General features: G+C 35.8%; 1 protein-coding gene across 1 annotated transcript in view; it reads left to right on the forward strand.

The window, feature by feature from the left end:
* The window catches only part of PTPRD (protein tyrosine phosphatase receptor type D), a 455736-nt gene extending 447444 nt beyond the window's left edge, over positions 1-8292 (forward strand). The window contains exons 37-38 of the mRNA XM_054178769.1: positions 663-798; positions 3246-8292. Coding sequence (XP_054034744.1) covers positions 663-798; positions 3246-3314 — 205 coding nt within the window. The 3' untranslated portion in view covers positions 3315-8292. The remainder of the gene's footprint in view (positions 1-662; positions 799-3245) is intronic.
* Positions 8293-12597: the final 4305 nt, after the last annotated feature.

Genomic DNA, 12597 nt, shown 5'->3' on the forward strand with positions numbered 1-12597 from the left:
CCCAAGACAGAACAGAGAGCAAAAAAGTCTTGTACTCAAAGAAAACATTTCAAAATAATGTGAAGAGAGATGCTGTGTACATATCAGTATTAGAAAGCTAAAGATCCAGATGGCTGGACTTGAATAACAGCTGTGTCTAAAGGTTTTTGTGTATCCATTTTTTAAACTGTAACACTTATGAACAATTTCAATATTAATTGAAAATCCACTGACTAACATACTGAAGGTTGGGTAAGCGGGCCATATATGTGAATGAGCTAAAGTGAAGCAAGTGGTAAAATACATTTTTGGCATATTTTTCTCTTGTCAGTTCCAACATAGTCATTAGCAACAAACTTTCTCATTTTTCTTCACTACGCACTTGATTATTGTATATCTGGATGAACAAACCAAATCACTTTACAAAGACTGGAGGGTCAGAAAGTGCTTAGCAATATTTGAATTTTTCTTGAATGTAATTATTCTTTCAAATGCAGTGGGTAGCCTGTTGTGGAATTTTGCTTAGCAAGCATTTCCCTGTGTAGAAATCCGTACACATATGGTGTGTTGTAACCACAAATATCTAGCAGTCAATTCTTTCAGCATTAACTGTCAATTAACATTCCTGGTTTTCTTTCCCTTTTTTAATTTTTTTTTTATTTATTATTATTTTATTGCAATAGTGCGGGTGTTGGAAGAACTGGAGTTTTCATAACCCTGAGTATTGTGTTAGAAAGAATGAGATATGAAGGTGTTGTAGATATCTTCCAGACTGTCAAAATGTTAAGGACGCAGCGGCCAGCCATGGTACAGACAGAGGTGAGCAAAACAGTATCCATATGAAATGGTGATGGTAAAGAAGGCGTATTTTCACAGCCAAAAGAAGTGCACAGATAGAGACTGTATAAATAATGTGCTTACATTTATATCTTAAGTCATATAATGGCTATATGACTACACTGTAAAAACTGCCATAAAAGTACTACTGTTACAGCAGAAGATACTGCAGGCTGAGGAAGAAAAAAATAATTTTAGTACTGGAACTTAAATTATGGTTTTTCATGAAAAAAACATTTTCCAAGAACTGCCTTTTTTTAACCTTTTTTCCCTAACAGAAATGTATGGGTAATAAAGAAGGGGGCAAGTTATTTTTGCAAAGAGAGATCCACTGATTTTATTTTTATTTTTTTTCCCCTGGGAGCAAAATGTTGGTCATGGCTTCAGACTGGCACTTTATTATTTTTATGGTTTTCTCGACTTTATGTCACCAAGCATGTGGCTGTTCATTCTGAAAATCATAATGATAAATTCAGTGTTCAGGAAAATTGGAGAGTAAACAATTTCTGTGCTATCATCAAATCATCATAGAATGGCTTAAGTTGGAAGGCACCTTAGCGGTCGTCATCTCGAACCTCCCTGCCAGAGACAGGGACGGCTTACAACTAAACTCAGCCACTCAAGGCCTCAGCGTGACATAGGGAAATAATGAAAGGGATGAGCAATATATCAATTGATTTCCTGGGCATGGATTCTTGGAATAGTGTCCTGTCATAAAGAATACTTAGACATCATCAGTGTTGCTTAATTTCTGCCTAAATTTCTGAACAGGAGACTTGAATTAAGTCAGAAACAATAGGTTAGAAGAACCAATCAAAACAGCAAAAGCAAGGAAATATTTTAGGTCATACATATATGTAGTATAAACTGATGGACACTGACCTTTAAATTACAGTTTGTTACATTTTAAATGGTTTCCCAGAGTCTGCAGTTTTCCACAAGGAAATTTAAGTTGTTCAGTAAAAGCTGTGTAGCCTTTATTTTTAAGAAGACAAGTTCATGAAAAATTATATGAAAAATAAAGATACTTATTTTTGATCTTGTCAGTCAAGTAAATCAACTGTGACCAAACTGAAGAGTTAATTACATATCTTTTCCATCATTTTTCTGGATAAACAAAATGAAAAAATACTTCTTTCTCTTGCTTTGATTCCAAGAAATAAATATGGTATACAGAAAAACCATGCTTCATGGAGCCTTTGACAAATACAGAGTTCAGCTATGTAACACATTCTCCCTTCTTACACTCTTGACTTATTTCTATGTACTATCCTTCACCCTTACTCCTGACAGAGGTGTTGTGTATTAATTTCTTTAAGGATTCTGTGGAAAACAGTTCTCTCATTCAGTAGTATAAATTGCCAGGAAATTCAGTCTTTATTCAACACAGCACTCAAACTCCATGTGGAGCACACTTAGACTTAAAATTTATGTGTATGTCTAATGCATTCTTCCATTGTTCCAACAGGAAGCAGGAAAGACTTTTGAGTGTTCACATGACTACATTGAAGGAAATACCTATTGAGTTTCCTAATTTCCAAAAGAATTTTAATTTTGATCTTAGCAAGTATATACTACATAGCACTGTCAGATAAACAGACCTTGATATTTACAGACCTTGATATTTTTTATGGCTTTTGGAAGCAGTTTCTTTTCTTCTTTTTCTTTTCCTGTTTTACCATTTAAACCCTGAGTGACAGGTGCAAGTGAGTACACAGGCCATTTTAGTAAAAATATGCAGTATTACATAAAGGTACAGTGAGGCTGCTGTGTGAGGTTAAGAGTTATATGAAGTACACAACCAAATCTACCACATTGAACTTTTTTCTGCTACAGGTGTAGATTGATAATGCAATCTGTTTCATATTAATATGGTGCTTTAGCTAGGTATTTCTTTCAGGCCCTTTTCTTGCTGCAGGCTTCACATCTTCATCAAAGCCTGTGTTACTGAAAGGTTGGGATTCCCTTTGCTTCCTTAACATGATTTTTTAACCTGGTGTTCTTCCATACAGCATTCCATATTAAGACTCTGATGACTTTGTCACTTAGTGTATTGAATTTGCTATAGCGTTAATTGAATATTTAGCTACTTATTTTCAAAAACATGAGGGAAAAGGCATCTCATCATGCTCCCATAAGAAGAAAGCTTTATGCTGACATTATATTATGCCAGAATAGCAATTGGTCAATAGGTGGGTATACAGTCTTTGCACAAAAAGCAGCTGCATTCTGGGGAACACAAGTATGTAGCTTTGTCTGTTGTTAACTCAAACTTCCTTTCTGTTGATGTCAGGAAGAGAATATTGCTGACATGCAGATGCTGCTGTGGTTGGTTTGTATGTAGTCACAAATTATTCAGTACAAGGAAAATAGAAACCGAACAACAAGCTGGCTTTTTGATACTTCTGTTTTCTATCTTTTTCCTCCAGGATCAGTATCAGTTCTGCTATCGAGCCGCACTGGAATATCTGGGCAGCTTTGATCACTATGCAACATAAAAACCCATCATGGATTTTTATTGCAGGCCCTTTAAGATCCAGAGAGCCGCTTCTGAGCCATATGATGTGCTTTAGAAGTACTTCTTAACTCTTAGCTAAGGAGCAATTATTGGGGATATATAAAATATTTAAAAAAAAAAAAAAAAAAAAGAACAGACACAATGGGGATACATGAAACAAAAACATCAAAAATCCCAACTGTTCCATGTGGACCAAGAATTCACAGTTTAATAACCTAACCATAATACAAGAATCTTGACCACTGAGGCGTCTGAAGAATCTCATTTACAGATACCTCAAGGGTTCGACATTGGATGAAGTTAACGGGAAGAGGAAATTAACCGGAAAGAGTGATCATCTCTTTCAGGATTGCAAACAGGAATTTTGAGAGAACTGCAGTTCAGTGCAGGATGTTTGTTAAAAGGTTGGGTCCTGGCTTCGCAAACAAAGCGGACTCTTTACTTCAGCATCACCCCTTCCTCTCATACTGCTCATCATAACACTTTAGGGAAATGTGGGAATGTTTAAAAAGAAAGTCCTTGATTTAGTTTTTTAGTATTGTAAAGATACTGCTGACCTGTGCTTCATTTTTAACTGTGTAAACTTTTTCCTTTTTTTAACAAGAGTTTATCAATGAAGTGAATTAAAGAAAAGATTGCATAACTGTTAATCTTTTTCTTTAAAAACTGTAGATTTTTTTAAGCTTTTATCTGTAATATTGTGCTGTAGAAATGTTAAATAATTTGAAAATGTGCACATTTTTGTGCAGTCCTATCTTTACCTACAGTACTACAATCTTGTTAGACATTGCTTTTACAGTTTTGTTTGGTTTATTTTTCTTTTAAGAAAATACTCTCTGTAATCAATTAAGTTAAAGTGGGGCTTTTAGGTTTCTTTTGGAATCAACAGGGAGGCGCAAAGTATAAAGATGCTGCTAACACACACACACACACACATACACACATATAAACGTGCACACCCACACCCTCTCTCTTTCTCTCTCTCTATATATATGTATGTATTACTGTCTACACTTGTCTAATTCCTGTACAGTTACAGAGATACGGATAGGTAGATACTCACACGCATACACACTATCATGCAAATTCCTCCATACCTAGATTTATGAAAGCATTGGGAAAATTTTTCAGCATACTACAATTGTATTAAATTCCTATTTGATCTTTGCATTTCTATGGTCCATAAACTTCTGTTTCAAAGGGAAGTGACGAATGCACATCATTGATATTTGATCATCTCTATCCCTAATAGTATTTCTGTCCACACTGGCACTTGCACATACACACACACACACACACACACACACACGAACACACATGCACACACGCACACAGAGTATGTGATTTAGGCTTCCAGTGAAGTTCAATATTTGTAACACTATAGTGCAATAAGAAATCATATTATTAAATGTAAGAGGTGTGCATGTGGGAAAGGTCAGTGCATATCCCTTTAGGATGGGAGAATGTTGTAATATACTAGGTATTAAGATGTTTTAAAATTGTATTCAACAGTATACTGTCTATAGTGTGCGCTATATAATTTACATTTATTGTATGTAACAGGGCAAAGCCAAACACACATTGCTCTGTGAAATCAAACGTTCTGTGGCATACAGCATTGTTTGGGGATGCTGTGTTTTATTTTGATTTTACATTTAGAGTGCCTTATATTTGATGCCTATTTTGAATAGCATTTCTTTCAGTTAGCCTTCATTTGTGTTTAGTTCAGTTCATATCTCTGTTATTCTTTTCAAACATTTTACTAAATGTATCAGACAATTTTGAAAAATATGCATTTCCAGTTTCTAATCAAATATGAATAGTAATAAATGATCACCCAAAACACTTAGCTAGTCAAGGCCCTTTATCTTTCTATTTCCAATAACAGACCAGTCCACAAATGAAAAATCTATGTCTCGTTGGCTTTTCAATCCCACTGTGTCACTGGTTATAGTGTTATCATGCCAGAGATGTAGTAGTACACTAGGAGTAATTAACATTTGCAGTGCTTATACATTTATTTATTTTTTCTTTTGGGACACATCCTGATGACTCACTTCCATCAACAGATTGCCAAAGTCAAACCATTGCTCCCAATGGAGAAGGATTCATATAAGATTAACAGGAAAGCCCTGAAATATTTGAGAATGACACTAGCTTATCTTCCAGGGAGCAAAGAAAATTCTGTAAACAGCACAAAGTAGTTTTTGAGACTTATGCCATTGTCACTGCATGAGTATCAAAAAAATTGTTTCTTTGGGGTTTCACATAGGAGCATTGGTGTGGCTTGTCAATATGGCCTCAAAGTTGTTTTTTTTCTTTCGCTATTCTCACTTCTAACAAAAAGGAAAATATGAAAGACCAAACTCTAGCAAGCATTGTATTTGAGCATTTTTGTAAAGAAAAAAAATCAAAACAAAAATATATATGTATATAAATACACATATATATGTGTATATATATACAGATATATGTGTGTGTGTATATATATATATATATATGTGTGAAATAGAAGTATAATAGAAGGCTACCTCAGAATGAGATTCTATAGCTTAACATCTGAATCACAGAAGACTCAATGTGCACTGTTTCTTTTTCATCTTTCTTCTTGATTTGTATTTTTTAAAAATTATTAACAGGTTATGTGGTGTAGTAGTGTTCTTCAGCTCAGAATAGGGAATAAGAAAATTGCACACTGGATCTGTAAAAGGATCAGAGCTCCAAAGAAAATGAGGGAATGAATAAACAAACAAAAAAAAGGTAGAGCAAATTTGGGAGGAAAACTGTTGTACAGCTAAATATTCCTTCTAGTTTTTATGTTTCTTAAGACAACTGTTATCATCATTGATGTGCATTCCACTTTCTGTATTCTTATATATATTCATTATGCAGGCAATTTAATGTTGTGAGCATCTTTGTCTACATACATCATGCATTTCCAAGCTTAAAATTGGTTTCATCAGCACAACCAGTACGGTGCTATTATTTACATTTATATCTGTGGTTATGTCTGATTTTGTAATTAGTTGCAGTGGGGGAAAAACACCATGAAATATATAAAAATTATTTATACAGAAGTTTAATTTAGCTCTTTTTAAAAAAAATTCTTTGAATGGTTAGATAGTGGAGAGGATGGTTGGGGGAAGGAGTGGCCCTCTAGGGAGATTTGCACTTTCTATATATACCTTTGTACTATGCACTGCCCTATTGATTCTACACCCAATAACGTTATAACTTCAACCCATCTGTGAGAAACTGCTTATAAAATCCACTTGTGCATATTTAAATGACACAGAACATGTAAAAAGGAAAAAAAAAAGTGTTTGCAATGGCTAAAAGAAAATGCAACTGCTTTTTCTGCTTTTATTCTCTCCTGAGTTGTTTTGTTTTGTTTTTATATATTATTTTGTTTGGTTTTGTTTGTTTGTTTGTCTGTTTGTTTGGTTTTTTTTCTTGATGCCCTGATACTCCATAGATATCAGAAGGCAGCAGGTCTCATCATAACCATCCATTAAGTGGCTTTGCCATTCAAGCTTGGAGTGTCTTTACAAAGATAATAATTAAAAAAATGTGTTCTTTGCTCTTGTTTTTGGATGCATAGACTGAAAAGTTTAAAAATTACCTTGTAAAATGGCTTGTTAAAAAAGATACAATTACCTCTAATTAGTAGTGCGCGTAAATGTTTTACAGAATGAAAGGCGTGCTTTTTATTTTCTTATTTCGTTACATTGGTGGCGAAAGAAAGTCTGTATGAAAATCAGTTCTTTGCTGACACAAGTTCCATTTGTTACAAATGAATTCTAATAAAATGTCAGTGTTATGCAGCCCTGGTCTTCTTTCTTAAGCAGTACTTTTGAAATCAAGACTTCTTTGGTCCCTCTTTGTGATAAAGGAGTTTAACTACAAAGGAGTCATTCATCTAGCAGCTGGACATTGGAAAGTGCATTCTTAGGTTGGCAAATATATGTTGTCTTTACCAGCAAATTTTGAGCCAGCATAGGCAAACTCTTTGGCATAAATTCCATTGCTTCATTAATTTAACTGGAATTATTGCACTTTACATGCCTCTGGAGTTCCCCTTTTTGCTTAAGAAATTCATCATTACATCTAAAAAACAGACTTCTGTCCATTTGTGGGTAAAACCCAAAGAGGCCAAAACATCCACATATTTGGGGTGAATTGTTAGGTTTTGAGTCCTGCAGACGTGACAAATTCTGGAGTAAATCCAAAGTCACTGGTGAGAATTCAGTTACTGAAATAGTGGCAAGCAGTCATGACAGATTTTTGACTCATTTCTGCTGTGTGCTGCATGTGCAGCAGGTGCAAACTTGGATTTGTGAAGCTGCTAACCAAATACTGTACAAGTGTTTTCATACACTTTGAAAAGATTTTGGATCAACATACCAAATGTATTGAAGTAAGCTACAAGGGGCATGGCATTGCAATCAAGTCTAGGAAAACATAAAATAGACTTACTCTATTTACTTGCTGTGAAAGAGGGCAGGTTCTGTCTCCAAGATTGCTTTGTTAGTAAGGAAATGCAATCTTTAGCAATCAGTATTAAGTACATGTTAATAAAGAATTCTCTGTGCTGAAAGGATGTGCAAAGACATTAATATTAGAATGATATTTAAGAACTTGTATTGTTCTTAGTCTAATTTCCACATTAAGGTGGTGATAATAGAGTAAATGTGAAGCCTTGGTATTCTTACAGAGACTTATTAACGTTTTCTTCCACTTACTTATGTGGATTTTACAATTACTGCTTTGCAGACTGCCTTTGGCTTGACCTTGTTTTGTGTAGTCTGTGCAAGGTGGTTTAAAGTTGTGTTATGTAAGGGTTTCTCAACCTACCTGAGTGGCTTTAGATAATGCCCTTTCAATGTCAGCATTGACTTCTCTGATTTTCCTTGTTCTGTGCATCTAGCATGGGCCAAAATAAAGTGTGAAAATGAATACTAACAAAAATATTTGGCTATGTATGGGTTAATATATTTTAAGTTTGTGAGTTTTGACAAGACTGCATCTATTTCATTATTTTTTCCACACAGAAGACAAAAAAACAACTTATGTACTTTGATATCATTAAAGTTAAGAATGAGATGAAACATTAAGCCCTCTTGAAGAAAAACAACGGCTATAGACATTTGAATGCAGTAACATTTGCATATTTTGATTTTATACAAACAGAATTTATTTCCAGAATCTTTGGAGTTTTTTCACACTGGTATCTCTCAAAATGAAACAACCACTTGTGATTCCAGAGCAAGAGACGATTTCCATGTGTGGCTTGTAGTTCTTTCTCTGCCCATTTCTCCCAGCTAAACTATATAAGCTTAGGATGAAAGTAAGCTGCTGGTGAAGGTATAAACAAATTATTGAAGCACTGATAAGTAAAATACAGAAATAAATTGTTTGCTAAACCAGAGTGTCTGGAACAGGCCAATACCCAACAGATTAAAGATTATTACAGATATCACTGGACAAGAAATGGACTGAAAGATGTTCATAGAAATTGCTGAGTCCTTTCTGCTTTAGACGAGATGTGAGCATGATCTTTTTGGTTTTGTTTTTGTTTTCCTCATGCTTAAACAGCTTTAGAAGAAGAATGGTCTTTAATTACTTTTCACATACTTTGCTGTTTTCAGGAAAATAACCAGCAAATTCACTGACATATAGGCCAGCCTATTAGTGAAAACTGCTTCCCCTTGCATAAAGCATAACATGAAAAAAAGAAGGTGTCTTGGCTGTGGACATCTTCAGACAATCAAACTTCAACAATAGCACTGGACCAAATTTGCAAAAATGTCCACAGAACATACCAAATGGTGTCAATATTACTTGTACTGTAAATAATATCTTTACAGTGGTTTTAGAACTGTGAAGTGCTCGTACTATTTTCATCTGTCACTTTGCAAGGGAAAGCAAAACACTGACAGGTTATGAGGCTACGTACATGTAGCAATTTTTTTTATTTTAAGACCTGTGGCAAATGTTAACGATTGATTTTGGTTTACTCTTTTTATTTTTCATTTTATTCTGGTTTGTTTGCTTGTTTGTTTGTTTAATTCCATTTTATATTTTTATTCCATTTTATTTTGGTTTTATTTTTAAGGAAGGAATATTAATGCTGTGCTCTTGACTGCAACTATTTGAAAAGTTATTTAATACAAAACCTGAAGAATTTGTGTACCTATGTGTTTTCAAAAAGCTGTTTTTTCCTCCAGTCTTACTTATGAAGGATACCACAGGGTGATGCAGAATATATTTCTATCTCTAACACAATGAGTCAAGATGGGAGGAAACGTCTGCCACCCAGTTTTCAAAGGAAAGCAGAATCATAACCTGCAAATCAGACATTGTAATGAACAGAGATCATTTTCCATCTACACTACAAATAGGATGCTTTAGAACCCAAAATATGTTCAACTTGCTTCTGCCAGCAGAAATCTTTATTATTGTGCAGGAACAAGAAAACAACCTTTCTTTGATGATATAAAGCAGTCCATTATACTTTCAGAAGTCTTATTGGCTCTGGAATGTAAATCTTTAATGTCAAACTGCCTGGAAATGCCTTTCCTTCTCTCATAGATAAGGGAGCAGAGTAAGATTTTCATTATTGCAGATATATGACAATTGCAATACTTCTGGTCTTCAAAAATCCAATTTGGTCTTGACCTCTGGTGGAATCTAAAGGGTTTGAATGAGCCCAGTGTTTACCATGGTATGAACTTTGCAAACAGCAAATTTTCACCCAGACTGAAAAGAAATAAATAAGATAGACGGTGCATGTAGCATTTACAAGTTAATGAGGCAAACAGGTGTCATCATGGACTGTGAAACCAAACAAATCAGCTAGCACTATTACTACAATGCGTCTTATTCAAACACTGTGGTAATTCAAATTAAGCACACCAAAACCTGTAAAATCAGTGTCTAATGTTGAGTACCCAGGAACCCATTGAACACAGATCTGACAAAGTCATCTTTTGCCAACAGTAAAACCATGTGCTTCTATATCACACACCTAAAATGTTTATCAAGTTGATACAACATCCTCTGAACAGTTCACAGTTCCAAGCAGCATTTTGCTAGCATTTCATATATTGACACCTTCTGTTTAAATTCCTTTTATTCCATTTCCTCTACTAAAGTATGCTATTCCCTTTTCATCAAATGCTTACACCTGGTCTTTGACTGTTTCCATTAGAGCTTAGTCTCTGACAGTTTCAGAGAATTGATACCCAGTTTACAGCACTGTGCAGAAAACTGCAATGACATGGTTAATACCCAAACCTATGTACTAAACCTAGCAGGAGCAATATATTTGGCTACAAAATCATTCTTAACCAGTGTAGAATGTGACTGCAGAATAGCTCTTACATAATGAGTAGGTAATAGAGCAGCCTTTCAGCATGATGAAGTTGAGCACTTCCTTGGATACAAAAGAGGAAAAATGTGGACTCCCATTTAGTGCTGATGTAGGTATGGTAGGGGGAAATAACATAATTTTCCACATGGCACCTGGGGAGTTTTGAGCTTAGTTGGTAGTAGTTTGGATTTAATCATTATTAATAACAAATGTTTCTTTTTAGCGTACTGCTTTTGGCTACAATGGAGTTTTTCTTTTGTAGTAGCTTTTATGGTGCTATGTTTTGAGATTTGTGATCCCAGCAATGTTGATAACAAACCAATGTTATAGTTATGTCTGAGCAATTCTTATGTGGTGTCAAGGCCATTTATGTTTCTCAACCTCTCCCACCAATGAACAGGCTGGGGATACCAAGAAGCTGGGAGAGAAAACAGCTGGAACAAATGACCAAAGGGAAGTCCCATACAAAATGGTGTCATGCTCAGCAATAAAAGCAGGAGGAAAGTAGGCGGAATGGAGGATGTTCAGAATGATGACATTTGTCTTTCCAAGTAGTCATTAGTCACAATGCCCTGCTTTCCTGGAAAGGACTAAATGTCTGCTTGCTAATGAGAAGAAGTGAATGAATTCTTTATTCATCGTTTGCTTGGCCATTCAGCCTTCAATTTACCTTTTAAGCTGTCCTTATCTAAGCCCATTTTTTCCTTACTTCTATGCATCTGATTCTTTCCCCATCCCATTTCAGGGTGAAATGAGCAAAAGGCTATGTAGAGCTTTAGCTACTCTCCGGGGTTAACTTTAATGTTTGGATAGTTGTTTTAAAGTTATTGACCAGAAGTTGAAACTAATTCACTTCAGGAGCCAATTGCAGAGAAGCTTTTCTGCACACTCTGTGAAGGCCAAGCCCACAAGTTACAAAATGAGAAATAGAATATTTCCATCTAGAAACTGAAGATAGTAAGGTGTGAAGGATAAACACTGCAACAAATGCATAAACACTATGACCATTCATTGATTAATGGCCTGCATTAGGAATAGTGTGGCCAACAGGAGCAGGGAAGTCATTGTGCCCCTGTACTCTGCATTGGTTAGGCTGCACCTTGAGTACTGCGTCCAGTTCTGGGCCACTCAGTTTAAGAAGGACATCAAGACACTTGAACGTGTCCAGAGAAGGGCAACAAGGCTGGGGAGAGGCCTTGAGCACAAGCCCTATGAGGAGAGGCTGAGGGAGCTGGGATTGTTTAGCCTGGAGGAGACTCAGGGGTGACCTCATTGCCCTCTACAATTACCTGAAAGGTGGTTGTAGTCAGGAAGGGGTTGGTCTCTTCTCCCAGGCAACCAGCACCAGAACAAGGGGACACAGTCTCAAGCTGTGCCAGGGGAGGTTTAGACTCGAGGTGAGTAGAAAGTTCTTCACTGAGCGAGTCGTTCATCATCGGAATGGGCTGCCCAGGGAGGTGGTGGAGTCACCGTCCCTGAAAGTGTTCAAGAGGAGATTGGACATGGCACTTGGTGCCATGGTCTAGTCATGAAGTCTGTGGTGACAGGTTGGACTCGATGATTCTTGGGGTCTCTTCCAACCTTAGTTATACTGTGATACTGTGATTAAAAGTCAGTTTCTAAAAGTTCTATAGAAAAAGTAGAAGTCTTGCAAACAAACCATACAGATAGGACCATTGAAGCTTTAGTGAAAGATCTTGCTCTTGCATGTGTTACATTAAAGCACCACCACCACTGGTCTGTTTAGCTAACTGAAGACATAATCAAAAATAAAAGATCTCTAGGAAGAAGTGGAAGAGCTGTGGTCCTTCTTGCATGCTAGTTCTTGGGACAAATGCATGTACAAATTGTTAAAAGATAAAAGGATACATTACTTTTTTAGCAAGTTTGA

This window comes from Dryobates pubescens, chromosome Z (genome assembly GCF_014839835.1).
Source record: "Dryobates pubescens isolate bDryPub1 chromosome Z, bDryPub1.pri, whole genome shotgun sequence".
In the NCBI taxonomy this organism is placed as follows: domain Eukaryota; kingdom Metazoa; phylum Chordata; class Aves; order Piciformes; family Picidae; genus Dryobates; species Dryobates pubescens.